Source organism: Homarus americanus, unplaced genomic scaffold (assembly GCF_018991925.1).
Source record: "Homarus americanus isolate GMGI-L3 unplaced genomic scaffold, GMGI_Hamer_2.0 scaffold39155, whole genome shotgun sequence".
In the NCBI taxonomy this organism is placed as follows: Eukaryota; Metazoa; Arthropoda; class Malacostraca; order Decapoda; family Nephropidae; genus Homarus; species Homarus americanus.
The window spans coordinates 11492027-11512590 of record NW_024737042.1 but is presented as its reverse complement, the minus strand read 5'-3'; the positions used below and the strand labels follow the sequence as shown (position 1 = coordinate 11512590).

Genomic DNA, 20564 nt, shown 5'->3' with positions numbered 1-20564 from the left:
AAGGAAATGTTTTTGCCTTTACTCTATCTAGAGTTATGAGTACAATAGGAAAATTTATTGAATGTCTGGAATCTAGAGTTTTGACCAATAGCACATCATTCTTGAGCCATCCAATTCCAGGCTTAAGAACAAAATTGGATTTTGTTATCCTTCTTTAATTTCTATATTTGTTAAAGATGTAACAACAGTCCACAGAGCTTTTATTGAAAAGCTCTACATGATCGTTTGGCTCTCAGTTATGTGTAACAGTGCAGAATATGTGAAACAAATAATGGCTGGCTCAAGAAGTTACATAAGGAGGAAAATACTGTATACAGACACTATGTTAAGATATTAAGAGGACACGATAATAGATCAAGAAGGGTATTATGCCTTTGATGCTGTGAAGTCCAGCAAGAAAGGCTGCCATGGTGTGAGTGAAACAAAAATCTAAAATCTCTAGAAGAAAGTGGCCGTCTGTTTAGTTATCCAACCTTGCATAGTGGGTAGGACATGGAATGATAAATGCGTGTCTATGTTGTGAACATATCTGAAGAACAGATTAAATTTGTTGGCCCTTTAAATGATAAGCAGACACAAATACAGTATGCCCCCCAAGTTTGCGGATTTTTACTTCGCGGTTCTTGGTTATTCGCGGATGACACCCTGGAAGTACCCAAGAATGTCTGTGGGTAGTTTTAAAGTTGAGGGTAGACTGTAACATTTTTAATAAATTTGTTTCTGATTATTTGTGAGAAGATTTTCCAATTATTATTTATTTGTATGTGTTTTGTGTGTGTGTCTACTGTACACACACACACACACATGTACAATACTACAGGTAAAATAAGTAATTGTCCTAAATGGCAAACACATGAAGGGAATATACCGTACATTTCTTTGTACACAAGTAAAATGTACCCCCCCCCACCCCAGTCCCCAAATGTTATTCGCGGATTTGGCGATTCGCTGCCATTTTGAGAACCTAACCCCCGTGAATTTTTTTTTGGGGGGGGCCCCTGTACCCTCAATAAATACATTGCATCAGTGTTCACATTGGGGGAGGCATACCTCAGGGGTTCAAAATGACAGATGAAATCATCAAAAAGACTGAATGAATTCAGAGCTCCAGGAATAGACAGACCACAGATCAAGGTAATAAAAGAGGTAGTGAATATGATTTGCATTCTGCTAAGACAACTGTGAAAAAAAATCATGATTCAAGGAAAACTACCAAGGGGCTGGAAATCAGCCAAAGTCACCCCAACATTCAAGAAGGGTAAAAAATTGCAACAGAAAACTAAACGAAGATCAGCCTAACAACACATATGCAAACTCCTTTATAAAATTTTGATGGATACCATCATTTAACGCCTGAGCAAAGTCTCTTTAACATTTCATAAGATGGTTTTGTGAAGAAGGAATTCCTTTTGACAAATTTAGTCACCTTCCTTAAAACAGTAACAGAATGGAAAAGGGTTCTCAGTTGAGTACCACAAAGATCTATCCTCAAACCCAGCCTGTATGTGTGATCTACATTAACAATATTGATGAAAACATATCGAGCCACATAATCAAATGTGTAGACAACACAAAGATACAGTAGTATATGAGAAGATATCACAACTATGCAAATGGTCACTGGACTGGCAAATTCTTTTTAACATTGCAAGTGCAAGACTGCTTATGGGGCATAATAACTTGAAACACAACTAATGTACAGTACTTTGTGAATAAACCTTTTTAAGAAATGGTAGGTAAAGAAAACGATCTAGGCTTCATGATAAACCAGTCACTGAAAGCATCACTGCAAATTAGGGCAACAGTGAAAAAGGACAAACAAACTCTCGGGATCATAAGTTGTTCCTTCGAATGTAAAGAAGGTTATACAGGTTGTCTCTCTAGTCCGGCATTCTGTGGTCCGGAAACTCCCGTGGTCCTGAACGATTTTAATTTGTCCAATAGGTAGATAGGCAGCTTTTTTTTTTTTTTCTGAATTATTATTATTATTACAGGAGTATTAAATTTTGCCCCTCAGGCTCCAATGTGGGTCAGTAACCTGCTCTTACGAATTGGCTAATCCTCAAAAAAAAAAATCGCAGGAAATTAAGGTTTGTATACATCCTGCTGCTCTCTCTCTCTGCTTGTCTATACAGAGTACAACATTTAACCTTTCAATATATATGAGCAGTAAATAAGTGTTGCTTTCATATTCTTATGTAGAGTAATGAGATATGTTTTCACATGTGCGCACTTACATACTCGCAGTCTCACTTTTTTTTTACCATTAATGGTTAGCTACTTATATTGTTCCATTAATAACATTAAATAACATTACAGGTACTTCAAACAACCATATTAATTTTTTTACATTAATTTTACTACAGCTAAAATCAGGGTCTTATTTTCTTCAGTTTTATATGTAGAACCAATCAGTCACTGGTTTTGTAAGCTTTAACATAAACAATGCCGGCAGGCATCTAGTCTCCTCTAATATTCCACGTATTATTAATAAATTGTATTGTTAAGTTTGCACACACAAACATTAATTCAATAAAAGCAAATTCAGAAACATTAATTGAAATATATATGAACTGTAAATAAGTGTTGCTTTCATATTCTTATGTAAAGTAATGATGATATGTTTTCACGTGTGCGCACTTACATACGCGATCTCTCTTTTTTCTTTACCATTATCGTTAGCTACTTCTGTTGTTCCATTTATTAACATTAAATAACATTACTTAAAACAACCATACTAATTTTACTACAGCTACAACCAAGGTCTTATTTTCTTCAGTTTTATATGTAGAACCAGTCAGTCACTGGTTTTGTATTCAACGAAAACAATGCTGTGTCATTTCCTCGTGTGTTTTAATATGCTACATATTATTAATGAATTGTATTGCTCATTTTGCACACATAAACATTAATTCAATAAAAAAGACATTCAGTAATAAACAATAATGAATCTTTTGTACATGAGAGAAATGACGCTGTTTACACGATTATGCACATCGTCTGCACGTTGGCGGGCCGTTGAAACCCGTCGAAATTCAAGTTTCCGCCGTCAAAATTTTTATTTATTTATTTTTTTGTGTGTTCCAATAAAATACGTTAAGAATTAAAAACTCGCGAAATTTGAGAAGCTACTATACGACATTTAACCCTTCAATATGTCTTCAAAGAGACCATGATGCAGAGAAAGTGGTACTAGTATGAGGGCTTGAGCTGCCACCATTTATGAGGGCTGCTACTGCCACCCTTCATGAGGGCCTGTGTACCAGTAACACTTCCTTTTACTCTTATATATCACCATTGGTAGCGTGACGATAGGAGGCTCGTGGGTAGGTGTAATGATAGTATCAAGCAATAGGGAAGAAATAACGGTAAATACTGTAGGTAAATAATATACACAATTATACAAATACAAAGTTTATTTAAACATGAATATGAAATTAGAAGAAAGGATTGGTTTGTACTAACAGACGAAATCTCGTACTAGGCCCTCAGGCACAACATACTCACACCATTACTGGGTGGACACATTCAATACCCTTCCAACCCTACTGGGTGGACATACTCAATAGCACAACTAGGATAGTCACTTAGCACCATACATATTAGAGCAACTGCCACTACAACACTCAGTCGTCAGGAGTGATACTCAAGCAACAGCCATGGGGTCCAGCCACCATGGAGTACTATCCGACGAACTCTGGAGATCCCAGTGGGTTAATTCCACCACACAAATATAGCCCTACTGAGGTAGACACTCATCCACCAATGATGGGGGCTGGTAGTGGTGTGTGGCTTGGTGGTCCGGGGTCACCTCGTGGACCGAGCGTTAGGGCCAGACGAGCCAGCTATGGGGGCTATAGGTGGTCTGAAGTGTCTGACGGCCGGGTCTCACGAAGGTAACTGATCCTACTGGACCTCGGACATGTCCCCAGACATAGTGGATACAACATCCACCCTACAGACACGGCCTAGGCTGCGTTAGGGACCTGTATGGATGAAGGGACGGGCACTTACTAACTGGTGACAACAACAACACGTTTCAGGGGACGTTAAAGACGTAAATATGACTTTACTCAGAGCATATCAACTACGTTACTGTAACACTTGCACAATCAACTATCAATTGGGTCAAATCACTTAAAGAAGGGCAAATTACAACACAGCGTGGAATGGCATACCTGTATGGATGAAGGGACGGGCACTTACTAACGGTTAAAATGCCCGCGGCGCCCTCACTCAAACTAGGCCAGGGAGTCCAGCTACTCCTATTCCAATGAATTAATTTACGGTACCCTCTGACGTTGAAATTGAGACTATGAACTCCTTTTCATTCTCTACTATTATCTTCACTAACAATGCTCTGACTCAGCTATCGAAAGCAAAATTAAATTGATTACAAAGGAATGGATGGCAACAGGTCCCAGCATACAGCGTCTGCTCCCATAGACAAAGGCGGGGGAAACAGAGAAAACGGGGGACGTTTCCACTGGGGGACTCGGAAGGTTTTGTGGACGTTTGAGCGTAATATGAATCCTTAAGGTTTTCAGGTTAGCTCTTATCATGACCATTACAAAGCTTCCTCCTTCCCCAAGATTCATCATTATGCGGTAACGTTCAGAAAACACGTAAGTAGTGACATACATATTAAATCATTAATATAAAGTATAAATCCTCATACAAACATTGCACAAATTATATCAATAAAACTAGAAAAATAATTCCCTACCGGTGGTCAGGATTAGGTACAAGAAATGGAAATCTGTTAACATACAATTAGAATGTGACACACCTTCATAAAAAATATATTGGGATACATATTACAAAATAGCACCAAAAATAATAGCACATGGGGTTAGGTACATCATGTCATAATAATACTGAATGGCGGTAAATACATCATATCATATAATGATAAATGGGGTTACATACATAATATCATATAATAATAAATGGGGTCAAGTACATCATCATAGAATAATAATGATTTGAGTTAGATACCTCATATCATATAATAATAAATGGTGTTACATGTTACAAAATACACCCTCACATCGGTAGATAAAATGCACACTCAAAATTTCCTTACAGAACTCAAATTTCAATGTTCATAGATTATGAAAGTTTCTTTTACGCGATTGGTCAAATGCTGACAGGACACACTGAGATTTAACATAGATTTCTCAAGCTAGGACATAGACGAACGGACCCCATCAAGTCAAAGGAATGATTTGTTGCCCTTAATCTAAAGAGTTATGTCGCACTCGCGAGAGGCAGCACCCTTCAAGGGACTCCGAACGAGCGGGTATTCCCAAGAATTCAATGCTAACGAAACGGTCCTCATGAGAACACCACCAAACCAAAAACTGTCTGTACTTATGGCATTTGCCATGTAGAAGTAATAGCACCATATTTATATGCCCGAATACTCCCTGAAAGTCACGAACTCTACACCTATATACCAACAACACCCAGCCTACGTAGGACTTACCAACCAGAACTTGAGAATTCACCACTGGTATCTTTACTCATACTAGTAACAGATACCCTTCAGATGATTGCATAACTGCCAATACATCTTCCAATCTCTGTCTTTACTGCAAATTGACCCTTCCTCTGCAAAATACTTTTAACCCCCCAAAAAAAAAATCCTCCATTTTTTTTTTTCTTCTTCAATTACCAAAAGTTACCTACAACAGATTGTGCACTTCACTACCCATCAACAACCAAGGAGGTTCACTTACAAAGCCCACTGTTTCTTAAAGATCCAGTCTAACCACTGGTTTTCTCCTCCTTTACCCATGGCTTTAGCGAGTTTAGCCAGAAGTGCTTGGACTTTTGTTGCTAAATCAACAGCGGCTTTGGCCGTCATGGTCCCCTTATTTGCGTTAGCATCTGCCATTGTGTTACAACAAATCAATACTACAGGTATACCCCACTGTAAATACAATACACGCACAGTGCTCACTCAAGACCCAAGGACTGGTACGGATTTTCTGCAATACGACTAACACTCCATGCATCAACTATTCAAACTACTGTCCAGATTATTAATCTCCCCAAAGATAATATTATGGCATCAAAAATTCACTTAGACACTTTGCCATTCACAGACTCAGTATGGTGCAACACTGCGTGAACACTTCACGAATTTCCGTACTCACAATTCTGGGTCCATACACTCGTATAACATTTTCCATATACCGTATCACCATAAGGTCCTCACATATATAATACTGTATTCTGAAAGTATACTGGCATTAGAGTTCACATAACATAAGTTACCCAAAATAATGACCCGTTAGCACCTGGTTAAAATAACTTTAAATTATAGCGTATACATAGGAATATTAATAGTAGGAACTGTAAAATGCCCCGAGATATTAAGTAAATGGAATATATATCCTACCTAACACATAACTAAAGAATATGACAAGTACAGAATTAGCATCCACTTAACCTTTGCATATAGTGCAATGCTTCTGTTAGCACTCAGAATTAAAACACTGGGCACTCCCACGATGGAACATTTCACAACTAGTGCCACGGCCCAAACATGTATTCACTGTCTGTAAGTAATACTGAGTTAACAACAGAAAAAAAATTTGGGCAGATTGTTACATATCAAAATTCTTCCAATATTAATGAACCTTATTCACACTCTACAAGTTATTGTTGCAGGTTTCCTTTTACTTTAAACAAGACTTTTCTAACCTAACTCCAAGGTATTTCTTTGAACTTATTTCACTCTCTCTGCAAACCACCACAAAAAGCTGTACCTCGGAAAAATATGGGACAAAATCATTAGCAATCTGAAATACTCATTAGTTACAGTGGAATGGTTATTAAATACCCGTACAGAGAAATGGTTATAACTCAGTTAAAAACTACAGTATCACAGTCATTCCTCCCAACTCGATACTATGTTCATTACATCACCATAGCTGCCACCATTTATGAGGGCTTGAGCTGCCACCATTTATGAGGGCTGCTACTGCCACCCTTCATGAGGGCCTGTGTGCCAGTAACAATTCCTTTTACTCTTATATATCACCATTGGTAGCGTGACGATAGGAGGCTCGTGGGTAGGTGTAATGATAGTATCAAGCAATAGGGAAGAAATAACGGTAAATACTGTAGGTAAATAATATACACAATTATACAAATACAAAGTTTATTTAAACATGAATATGAAATTAGAAGAAAGGATTGGTTTGTACTAACAGACGAAATCTCGTACTAGGCCCTCAGGCACAACATACTCACACCATTACTGGGTGGACACATTCAATACCCTTCCAACCCTACTGGGTGGACATACTCAATAGCACAACTAGGATAGTCACTTAGCACCATACATATTAGAGCAACTGCCACTACAACACTCAGTCGTCAGGAGTGATACTCAAGCAACAGCCATGGGGTCCAGCCACCATGGAGTACTATCCGACGAACTCTGGAGATCCCAGTGGGTTAATTCCACCACACAAATATAGCCCTACTGAGGTAGACACTCATCCACCAATGATGGGGGCTGGTAGTGGTGTGTGGCTTGGTGGTCCGGGGTCACCTCGTGGACCGAGCGTTAGGGCCAGACGAGCCAGCTATGGGGGCTATAGGTGGTCTGAAGTGTCTGACGGCCGGGTCTCACGAAGGTAACTGATCCTACTGGACCTCGGACATGTCCCCAGACATAGTGGATACAACATCCACCCTACAGACACGGCCTAGGCTGCGTTAGGGACCTGTATGGATGAAGGGACGGGCACTTACTAACTGGTGACAACAACAACACGTTTCAGGGGACGTTAAAGACGTAAATATGACTTTACTCAGAGCATATCAACTACGTTACTGTAACACTTGCACAATCAACTATCAATTGGGTCAAATCACTTAAAGAAGGGCAAATTACAACACAGCGTGGAATGGCATACCTGTATGGATGAAGGGACGGGCACTTACTAACGGTTAAAATGCCCGCGTGCCCTCACTCAAACTAGGCCAGGGAGTCCAGCTACTCCTATTCCAATGAATTAATTTACGGTACCCTCTGACGTTGAAATTGAGACTATGAACTCCTTTTCATTCTCTACTATTATCTTCACTAACAATGCTCTGACTCAGCTATCGAAAGCAAAATTAAATTGATTACAAAGGAATGGATGGCAACAGGTCCCAGCATACAGCGTCTGCTCCCATAGACAAAGGCGGGGGAAACAGAGAAAACGGGGGACGTTTCCACTGGGGGACTCGGAAGGTTTTGTGGACGTTTGAGCGTAATATGAATCCTTAAGGTTTTCAGGTTAGCTCTTATCATGACCATTACACTAGTGCTTCCAAGCATAAGCACAAGTCACTATCTATCCAGGAAAAAGGTGAATTTCCATGGTCCGGCACCGGTCCAGTCCCGAGGTTGCCGGACTAGAGAGGTACAACCTGTACTGTATTAATCTACACCACGAAGACTTAGTATTAAGGTGTTTAATCCAGTCCTTCATTATTAATTATCACTCTTTTTATATTTGCCATGTTTATGTTTTTTGCTTTTTTTTTTCACAGTTTGCCTCATACTGTAAATGAATGCCCAGCTGATCTTATATTTTTTTCTGTTCTAGTGCTATTTCCCTCAGTGGTTTTCGGTAAGTTATCACACACATACAGTTAGATTGTCTGTAAGCTTTCCTTGTAATGTTTGAGGATGCACTTGTTCCTTGTATTATATTGCACTGAAGAATTTGTTTGATATTTGTATACTGTGCCTTGCATTCTTATTGAAAGTTTTGTTAATTACAGGAATGTATTTTACGCACCAACCTCCATAAATTATTGCTAATACTTTTAACTCATTAGTAATTTTAATTATACAGTGTTTATTTTCTGTTGTTTCTGAACTACTCTCTAAAACATTAAGTTTCAACATGGCAGTGAAGAATATGTATACAGGCATCCCCCGCGTTACGGAAGGCTTGAGTCCCTGGAAAATTGACCGTATTGCGCAATTCCGTAACGCGAATCCAATTTTCCCATTGACTTCCATTATAAAACTGGAGATGCGTTCCTAAGGAATTTTTTTCGGCCCCAAAAAAGTAATTCAAGCACTTCTATGAATGAATATAAACATTTATAAACACATACAATACAGTATATTAAATAATTTATGATATACTGTACATGTAATATGAAGAGAAATACAGTTGGAATAAATAAAAATATTGTACTGTACTCACCTTTGAGGCTTCTTTTTGCACTACTGCGGTCACTTCCACTTGATGGCCTCTTTCCAGTCATCTTGAATAAAGGTAATGCACTGTACTGTACGTACTGTATGTTTGTAAAAGTTAAATCTAACTGCTGGGGCAAGAAACATGCGCGCACACTGGATGTAAACAATGGAGTGACTCCGCATGGCGATGCCACGCTTGGCGGTAGCAAACACCAAGAAATCCACACCAAACAAATTATAATTTTTACATAAAATTTTAATTTTATAGTGTTTTTTTTTTTTTATACCCCAATTTCTGTAAGGACGTATTTAAGTGCCTTATCGCGAAATTATTGGTCATAATTTACAAATTCCGTAAGAGCGAAATTCCGCAACCCGGGGTTCCGTAACGCGGGGGATGCCTGTACAGCTCTATCCATATTGCAGAAGCGTGATACAGTATACTGTAGCTTCTTTTGTAACTTTTCACATTTTGTATGCCTATAAGAAGTCTTCTTATTCCAGTAGATTGAGTTTGTTCACCTTATTTCATTTGTTGTTATTGTTCTAGTTCGTGACCAACTATAATTCTGTCCATAATCATGTCTTGTACATTGCTGTTCACACAGCAGTTATATTTCATGTATTTCATCACTTCACAAGTAACAAGTAGTCTATAGTCTCTTTCTCGTCTGACTTTTTGTTTTAACTTAGCTCACAATAGTCTAGTAGTCCCTTTTAGTTATTGTACTGTACTGTACTGAGACAAATATGCAATGCAACTGCAATGATCTACTTGTGGAATGAAAATGTTTTGCCTCTGATTGGTTGATGCTCCCCCACCTACTGTTGATGCATCTAAATGCTGACTTACCATTGACTGCAACTTCCTTGACAGTTGCAGCGTCCTGGCACTCCTTCACAAGAAGTTCTGGCTTATTGATGGCCATATGTTCGTTGCACACTCCTGTTTTAACCTCTGCAATGTGCTGTATCACCTTGGGAACAGAGGCCTACTTCCTCTTCAAGTAGTGCTGTCTAATTATTAGGAAAGAAGTAGGCAGGCTAAAACTGAAGCTCTTCACAATTTTTTTCATTAACCCTCTCAAGCATTTTGACACAAATAGCATCAAATCTTTGGGTAACATTTATGCAAAATAATTGCAGCATTTTTCCATGCATCATTGATGACTGCATGATTTCACGATGGGAACTTCAATAAAGTACCAAAGCATGGGAGGAGTTCAGCTGTCCATCAGTTTCCTCCCATCAGCCTTGCTGGTAGGTCGTGTTTGTCCCTTTAATTCCTCTCCCACCCTCCCCACTATGTCATGAAAATTCCAAAGCTCATAAGATTCCACTTTTATAACTGATAATACCTTGGTGGGTTTGTGATAAAATATCTGAGATATGAAGTTGAGAACAAATTTTTTTTCTTTATTCAGAGTGAAAAAATATAGCCTTATTCTCTTTTTTTTTCTTTATTCAGAGTGAAAAAATATAGCTTTATTCTCTTTTTTTTTTCTTCTTTTTTTGTGCATGTTAAAGCCAAAACAATAATGAAGCCAGTGATTTATAAATTATGCAAAAACATTCTTGTAGGATAAATTGGTTGCAGAACGATGATGCCCAGAACACACTTGAATGGTCCCATATAACTTTTGCCATGGTCACACATGCTTGAAAACTTATTGCCTGTGCAATAGGGTTAAGCTGGTTAAGTATTGTAATAGCAACAGTGTTTTCTGTTGTAAATTACAGTATAAACTAAAGAGATGTGTGACAATGACACATACCCGGTTGGGGAGAGGACTTTGGGTAGTTTGGGAAAATAACTAGGCTGGTGGGCCTCTACAACCAGTCATGTTGGGCTAAAAAGAGGCTTGTGTACAGGAACAACTCAATTAACTATTGTTTGGGTTTCAACACTTGGATGTTGTGAACAAGGCTCTCTGATCCTAACCAGCAATACAGTATATATCAAAACTACCTCAGATTTGAAGAATGATCATAATAAATGTGACCAAAAGTGAAGTTATTAATGTACGAAGAGAAGGTTGATAGGGAGAAATGAATGGTAATTGAGGTAAGACAGAATGAAAGTACAGTACTGAAAGCAAATTACTGGAAGCAATAATTTCAAACTACAGTATTCAAAAGCACCTGGAGAAGCACAAGTTGATCAGTGTTTCCCAACATGCCTTCACAAATGAGCGTGAAAGTCTGACAAATCTATTAACATTGTTTTCGAATCAGTGGATGATGGACACAATTATAAAGTGGTAAACCTCGACTTTAGTAAAGCCTTCAACAGAGTCCCCCACGAAAGACTTAATACGCAAAGAGTAGGTTAATTGGAGGATTATTCTAAAATGGATTAGGGTATCGTTACAGGACAGGAAACAGCGAGTAAGCATTAATGGCACTAAATTCGATTGGGGTAACATCACTAGTCGAGTACCCCAAGGCTCAGTACTTGGACCATTACTATTTATTATAATACAGTATACATAAACGACATAGATATAGGCGTAGACAGCAACATAAGTAAATTTGCTGGTGACACTAAAATAGAGCATGTAATTAAATCTGATGAGGACTCCACAAAACTATAGGAAGATTTAAACAATTTTTTTGCATGGTCTGAAAAATGGCAGATGAAATTTAATGTGGACAAATGTAAAGTACTTAGTCTAAGATATGTAAACAGAGAAACAACATATCAGATGAACAATGTTGTTAGAGAGAAATCCTAATGTGAGTAAGATTTAGAAGTACGTAATGATAAGTAGGAATCGTAAACCAAGACAACAATGTGTGTTTTCTCGAAACAAACCTAACAAAGTACTTGGGTTATACAAAAGAGTGCCATTTACAAAACTAGCGAGGTTATCTTAAAACTATCTTGCACTTGTGACACCTCAGATGAATTACACGGTTCAGTTCTCATCACCGTACTACAGAATGGATATACAGTGGTCCCTCGGTTAACGAGCACAATCCATTCTAAAGAAGGTTGCTCGTTAACCGAAACCATTGTTTCAATGGGTTTTGGGGTAATTGGTTCCAGCTCACCGAAAATTGCCTAAATTCAACAAAAAAGGTAGAAAAGTAAACTTACTTTGAGGTGTGTATGTAGAAGGTTCCTGGATGATGATGATGGGAATTAGAATGGGGGTGGAGGAGAAGAGAAGGCATTGGGGTGGAAGAGAAGTCACCCCATGGCGCCATTTCACCCATGAAATTTTAGTTCTCTTGGTGTAATTCAAGATTATGTTCTTTAAATCAACACTGCACTGCATTATATATTGTCAATATGTAAAATAAATTTCAAAATGACCAATAATTTGCTTGCAAACACAGAAAAAAAGCATTTAGTTGAAGAGAGTCTCAAGCAAGATGTTACCTCCACTGAAAAGACACAAAGACTGACGCCTGTATGGTGTGTTAGCAGGCTGGATGGCATGTTCATTAATTGTTAAAATTACTAAAAAATTTAATATTAAACTTTTAAAATTATTGAATAGTATAAACTTCTTGATATTTACTAAAATGGTAAGGAATTTAAGCCCTAGAACCGATCACTGTACTGGCGGACTAATACTACAGCTGGTGGACCGCCAAATGCAAGCGAAAACATGTTCAGGTCAGCTCGTAAGAAACTCGTTAATCGAGGGATTGCTCGTTAACCGAAGCTAAGAATCGTATGGAAGGTAACTCGTTAACCGAAATCTCGTTAACCGAGGCGCTCGTTAACCGAGGGACCACTGAATCCAGAGAAAGAATTCAGAGGAAAATTACAAGAATAATCCCAGGCATTAGGAACCTTGAGTACAGAGACAGGTTAAAGCATCTTAATTTGCACTCCCTCAAGATGTAGAATGAGGGGCGATATGATCAAGGTGTATAAATGGAAGTCGGGGTTAAACAAAGGTATGCAAATTATCCAACCAGGAGCAAACTCGTATCAGTGGTTTTAAATTAGACAAATTTAGATTTTGGTGCGAGATAGGTAAACATTGGTTTGGAAATAGAATAGTGGATGAGTGGAACAAGTTACCAAGCATCATCATTAACTCGAACACGCTGGGTAGCTTCAAATTTAGTATGGACGGATATATGAGCAAGTTTGGTGTGTCAGTAAATACAGTAAACCCTCAAAATTCCAGACCCCATAAGTCTGGGTTTTGGATAGTCTAGATTTTTTCCGGGCAAGACACATTTATCCAAACCCTTAAATATTTAACGTTTGAAATTCACTCCAACCAACAATCCCTTGGCCTCTTTCTTCCTCTCAAACCCGCGAGTGAGCATTTTATTCCCCCACTCCTAGAATGGGCTCACTCATAATGCTTGGTTAGCTCTAAGTGCAACACCCATTCAGGCTCAGAAAAATGGTAAGATTTTAGGTAAAATAATTCAAAAAATGGTGATGGTAATCCTCCCGGGCAAAGAGCAGAAGGCTAGCGCATATTGTATCATCCAGGTCACACACACATCTGGGGGTACCATAGACCTTCTGTCTCCATTATTATGAAGTGAAATTTCAATTTATATATCATATTTTTTTCTATTATTTAATATTTTATAATATTAATGATGAAACTTACACCATAAGAGGCTGATCATATGAGAATAAAATGAAAAAAACAAAAACAAACGTGAATGTGGCAACAAATAGTCCCACCACCAATGAAGAAATTACCTTCTGATTCAGCTTGTCATATTACATGTACAGTGGTCCCTCAGTTAACGAACGCCTCGGTTAACGAATTACCTTCCATAAGAATATTCAATTCAGTTAACGAAATTCTTACGAAAATGTTTCGACATGCTTTGGCTTGCTCACCAGCTGGAAGATTAGTCCACCAATACAGAAGTCGGTTCTAGGGCTTACATTCGTTAAAATTGGAGTAAACATCAAGAAGGTTGTACAGTACTATTCAATAATTTTCCAAGTTTTATATTAAAATTTTTAAGTCATTTTAACACTTATTTAACATAATTGCAGGACAGGGAACTAATTTTTGGTGTGCCCATCAGCCACTTCACTCACCCACCAAGGCCTCAGTTTGTATCTCTGTTCAGTGGAGGAAACATCTTGCTTGTGGGTCTCTTGCACACAGAGTATTTTTACGTTTTTACAGTACAATTATTGGTCATTCTGAAATTTATTTAACATATTGACAATATATAGTGCAGTGCAGTGTTGATTAAAAGTAAATAATCTTGAATTACACCTAATGAACTTAAAATTTTATGGGTGAAATGACGGCATGAAGCATGGGGTGATTTCTCTTCCACCCCCACTTCCTTCTCTTCTCCCTTCTCCTCCACCCCTTCTTCTAATTCCCGTCATCATCAACCAGGAACCTTCTACATACACACCTCAAAGTAAGTGTATTTTACTGCATTTTTTTTTTTTACTTTGTATGTTATTTTCGGTGAGCTGGAACCAATTACCCAAAATTCCATTGAAACAACGGTTTCGGTTAACGAACGACCTTCTGGAACGAGTTGTGTTCGTTAACCAAGGGACCACTTTACCTGTATTTTGAATTTTAATGATACTGTATATCATTTATTTTCTATTACAGTAGAACCTCGATAAATTGGACTACTTGGGGCAGACCCCAGTCCAAAAAATGTTAATATATTTTTTGCTCGATTTAGTGAACTAGTTTGCCAAATCGAGATTAATTCCGTTAATACGCTCACACCTACGGAGTGAGGTGACATGCCAAGACACTTACACAGCACACACATTAACAGCACTACTAAACTGTTGTCTTATAACATTATACAGGTTGTACCTCTCTAGTCCGGCAACCTCGGGACCTGACCGGTGCCGGACCATGGAAATTCACCCTTTTCCTGGATAGAAGTGACTTGTGCATACACTTGGAAGCACTTGCACCACTTTCACTGCTTCGTGGTCTCTTTGAAGACATATTGAATAGTTAAATGTTGTACAGTAGGTTCTCAAAATTTGCGAGTTTTTAATTCGACGTTTTTTATTTGGACACCAAAAAAACCCCACCATTTTAAAATTTTGACGGCGGAAACTCGAATTTTGATGGGTTTGAGCGGCCCGCCAACGTTCAGACGTACACAATTGTGTAAACAGCGTCATTTCTCTATGTACAAAACATTCATTATTGTTTATTACTAAATGTCTTTTTGATTGAATTAATGTTTATATGTGCTAAATGAACACTACAAGTCATTAATAATACGTAGAATATTAAAACACACGAGGAAACGAGACAGCATTGTTTTCGTTGTTTACAAAACCAGTGATTGATTGGTTCTACATATAAAACTGAAGAAAATAAGACCCTGGTTGTAGCTGTAGTAAAATTAATATGGTTGTTTTAAGTAATGTTGTTTAATGTTAATAAATGGAACAATGCAAGTAGATAACCATTAATGGTAAAAAAAAAAGTGAGTTTACGTATGTAAGTGTTTACATGTGAAAACCTATCGTCATTACTCTACAAAAGAATATGAAAGCAACACTTATTTACTGTTCATATATATTTTAATTAATGTTTCTGAATTTAAAACAAAAATTCTACCCACCAGTGGTGGTAAAGTTGAAAACATAAAGACAGCCAATGTTGTTGTGTGTGTTTTTACTCGGATGACGAAGTTGCCAAGCCACCAGGTTCATCTCTAGCTAAAGCTGTAGAACATAAGAACTTTTCTGTTGTTTTTAGTTTTTTTTTAACTTTATCTGTGTTATTTTCGTTGGTTCATTATGATGTTGCTTTATTACAGGTAGTAATTCACCAAAAAAGTAGGGTAAATAAGGCTAAATTTAGCCAAACATCAAAAGTACCAAACTCAAATTAATTTTCTCCATGGGCAAATTAAAATCGTTCCGGACCACGGGAGTTTCCGGACCACAGAATGCCGTACTAGAGAGGTACAACCTGTACTCTATAATTTCAATTTAAAATTAATTGATACATGATGGCTTAACAGGGCTACTTTTGCACTTAGACAACTGATCAATGAATAAACCAGGGCATATGGAGATGCAATATACACTACAGTAGTGGTGTCATAAAGCTTTGCAACTGCAACCACAACTGCTGAGCAACTTCATAAATTATCACAACCTGTACTCAAATGTACTAAGCTAATTACTAAAAATTTGATGTCTAGTGCAAACTTTTGGATGTTTCTACTCAAATTAATCACCATCTTACAAGAATTCTACCAATGCATGCTATATTCTGCTAAGTCAAGTCAGTGACATTTTATCAGTGAAAAACTTACTTCCTGCCTTTTCTAATACCTTTTATAATCCTGAGACGTTACCTCCCCTGATAACTACGCACCTGGTAGTCTCCCTTCCTTGCTATCAACACCCCACCTCCCCCTCTCCTCCTCCTCCCAGCCAGCAGGGGAGGTGAGATGGCAGTGGGTGATAAGGGTTTTATACAGTCGGGGTGGTTTTAGACTGAAAGTTTTTCTCTTAAAAAATGTCACAGACTTTACTTGGCAGAATATAACTTGCATTCCTGGAATCCTTGCAAGATAGCGATTAATGTGAGTATAAACATCTTATAGTTTGCACATGATATAAAAAATTTAGTCCTTTAGCTTAGTACATTTGAGTACAAAGTGAGTACAGTAGGCCCTTCAAATTCGCAGAGGTTAGGTTCTCAAAATGGCCGCGACTCACCAAATCCGCTAATAACATTTGCTGATCGGAGGGGTACATTTTTACTCGTGTACAAAAAAATGTATACAGCTGCTCCCCGACTTACGACGGGGTTAGGGATCGACATCCAGGTCGTAAATCAGAAATGCTTAAATAATACATAGAAAATCTAAAATGGGGGTCTCTTTTTCTTCTCAGCACCACAAAACACACACTTTTAAGCTTGCGATCCATTTTAAAGTGAATTACAGATGAAAATTTTGTCTGTGTACTGACTTTGGGACTCGAAAATACGTAATTTGACCAAATTTTGGTACGACTGAGGCAGGTCGTAAGTGCGGGTGGATGTAAGTCGAGTAGGTCGTAAGTCGGGGAGGAGCTGTATTCCCTTTATGTGTTTGCCCTTAGGACAATTATTTCCTTTACCTGTATTGTATATTTGTGTGTACACAGACACACACACACATGCTAAAAGAATATCCCAGTCCCAACCATTAAATTATCAACAACTCGTAATCAACTAGTGTTTGTAATCACTCCCAACCAATCTTACCTTTTAGCACTGTCACTGTGTTGAAATGCACTGTAGTATAACCTTCTCCCCACCTATAGCACGTTTTTTCCCAGCTGAGAAAAGATGCCACGCCCCCTCCTCAAAATTTACAGGTGATTCGCTGTTGCAAACCTGTCTGATTTTGTCCGGAAGTAATAATGTACAGTATTTCTAAATGAGTTTATTCATAATCGTTGGGATGACCGTTTCTGACGAGAAAGATATTTAGCTAAATTATATAAAGATGCATGCATTCATTATTTCAAACACAAGTAAGTACTGTAGGAAGTTTATCAGAAGTATTATACTTTAATTAACCGTTAAACTCTGGTAGCAAATTCACGCTTTCGGAAGATGCATTTAATATACAGTAGTACCCCGATTTACGCAGTCAATTGAAACCACAGGGTACTGCGGAAAGTGAACAACAGAACATATGGGATTAATGCCAATAGAGACTGGCCCGACCCCCCAAACTCAACTTTTTGATGACACAAAACTATGTTGTAGTAAAAATGTTATCTTAACTTCATGATGGTGTGCACACACAATTAATATAGAAGAGGTTAGGTTAGGAAAAATAAAGTTTAGGTTTAACACTTACGTTAGTAGAAGAGATGGGTCGGCATACGGGGATGGAGGCTGGTTCCGAGGCAGAGGGCAGATTACTGGCCCTCAGGTGAATCACCATCACTATCTGCCATAGTTGTCAGGGCCTCCCTGACAAATCCCTCAAAGTCACCTTCACTGGCTCGGGCTGGCTGTGGTGGGTTGCGGGCGAAAAACTCGGTAATGCTTTTTTGACGGCTAGTGTTGATGTTGTCTTCATACACCTTGATGTGCAGCTCCATAGCCTGCACCAGCCGGGTATGGAAGACTTCATAGCGGTCATTGTCATGGTCGTTGGAAAGGAAGAGCTTCAATTTCTCTGCACACTCGATGGCACCCTTAACATGACTATGCGTTAACTTGTGTTCTTCTGGGGTTGACGCACCACCTGCCTCTTCACTGATGTGATCATCTTCCAACATCTCGTCGGCAGTCATTTCAGGATCTCTGATCACCTCCAGGATGTCTTCGTTGGTGGTCTCGGAGAAGCCTTCAGCTGTAATACTGTGCGCAGCTTCTCTTGCAAGGTCCAATGCCACTGTAACAGACTGAACCTCACCAGTCACAGGTTGACTCCGCCTCTCACCTGGTATACCCTGCAACACATGCCTCCATGCGTGACGAATCGTAGCTACAGACAGCTGATCCCATGCCTCCACCAAGAAGTCCACAGCTTGTTTGACGTTAAATTTTTTCCAAAACTGTTTGACGAGAACTTCTTGATTCACCACCTGTTGTTCCTTGTCCTCGTCGCTTTTGCTCTCGCTATCAGTGTCACCCAACTTACGCAACTCATCCTTGGTGTTGGTACAGTCATTCAGGAGTTTAAACTTCTTTGCAGAGTATGCAGCTTTCACATTGCAGATCAACTCCTGGTCCATGGGCTAGATTAATGTCGTAGTGTTGGGAGGAAGGAAGGCCACTTTTACGTTGGGGTGACGATCCATAAGTAGTGGCGAGTGTCTTGGTGTGTTGTCAAGGAGCAACAGAATGTTGAATGGAACATTCTGTTGCTCGCAGAATTTCTTCACGTCGGGAACGAAACAGTCATCAAACCAGGAGAGTGACAGAGCAGAGAACATCCACGCCTTACTTGAGGTCAGCCAGAGGACATTAATCTTGCTCATGTCCACGTTCTTGTAGGCGTGCGGCTTGCGGGCTGTGTGGATCACCGATAACTTGAGTTTACAGGTACCGGAGGCATTCGTGGTAAAGAGGACGGTGATGCTCTCCTTCTGCAACTTCCGGCCCCGAATCTTGCTGGCAGACTGGACAACGAAGGCCTTGGTAGGCAGCTTTTTCCAAAATAGACCGGATTCGTCCATGTTAAACACCTGGTCGTCGGTGTACTGTCCTTCCTCCATAACCTCACTTAAGAACGGAGGAAAATCTCTAGCCGCCACACGATCAGCACTCGCTTCTTCACCACCAATGTTGATGTTGGTGATCTTGTTCCTCTTCTTAAACCTATGCAGCCAACCAGAGGAAGCATTGAAGGGTTTGGGCTCTGCAATTCCCATCTTGCGTGACACTGCTGCGTACAGTTCACGGGCGTACTCTTGAACGGATAGCGTGTCCACCGTCATGTTGCGTCGCGCCTCACGAATCAAGTAACTCACCAGCAAATTTTCCACCTTTAACATCACCTTGTTCTGACAATACTTGATCATTGAAGCACCTGCAGACTTTGTGATTCTCATGTGTTCTTTGATCTTGGCTGCATCCTTCTTAATAGTACGAATCGTAGATTCGTTGACTCCACCAGTGGTCTTTTAACACTTGTGTTGGAGGTGTGGTAGAGGATTAGTGGGCCTCATGTTAATGGACCTAACCTGACCTGATGCAATGTCAGGTCACCCATTGTCAGGGTGGGAGATCAAAGTGATAGCACTTCATAGTCAGAGAGAAAGAACTTCACAGACACTAAAACAGGGAAGTACTTTGCAGTCAGAGTGAAAGAATTTCACAGTCACTAAAACAGAATACAGTGTGAACTAGTGATGTCCTCTCACTGTAAGGTCAAAAATCAACACCGATGATGTCCGATAAACATTGTGTTCCATTTCTCACACACAGGTAAGCAAGAAGAAATAATTCCTGGTCTGTAGTTCACCAGATGGTTATGAGGCGGCATTTGGGTAGATGACGCCACAGCTGACAAATGAAGTGAGTCGTGCTTTCAATATGCCGACTTGGCAAGTTGGTGGGATGAGTAATGCGAATTATCATAGATTAGGATATTGTAAATAGAGGTTTAGCCTTATCTCGCACGGACAAATACAATTTTGCATCCCTGGAATGTTTCCAGGTGCTAGGGAAAGTTTTCCAAGATTCTGAACTACGCATCAGTGCTGGGGAGGGTTTTCCGAGAGTCTAACCTATGTATCTCACAAGGACAGAGTATTGCACATCCCCGAAATGTTTCCGGTTACTGGAAAAAGTTTTCTGAGATTCTAAACTACTCATCAGTGCCAGGGAATGTTTTCTGAGAGTCTAAACTGCAGTACGTATCTCACACGGACAGACAC

General features: G+C 39.1%; 1 protein-coding gene across 2 annotated transcripts in view; it reads left to right on the top strand.

Moving 5' to 3' along the window:
* Positions 1–20564, top strand: part of LOC121872719 (maestro heat-like repeat-containing protein family member 1) — a 225743-nt gene that overhangs the window by 191880 nt on the left and 13299 nt on the right. The window contains exon 21 of one of the 2 annotated variants that reach the window (XM_042375729.1): positions 8616–8639. The exons of the other annotated variant lie outside the window; for it this stretch is intronic. Within the exon in view, the coding sequence (XP_042231663.1) occupies positions 8616–8639 (24 nt within the window). The remainder of the gene's footprint in view (positions 1–8615; positions 8640–20564) is intronic. 2 annotated transcript variants of the gene reach the window in all.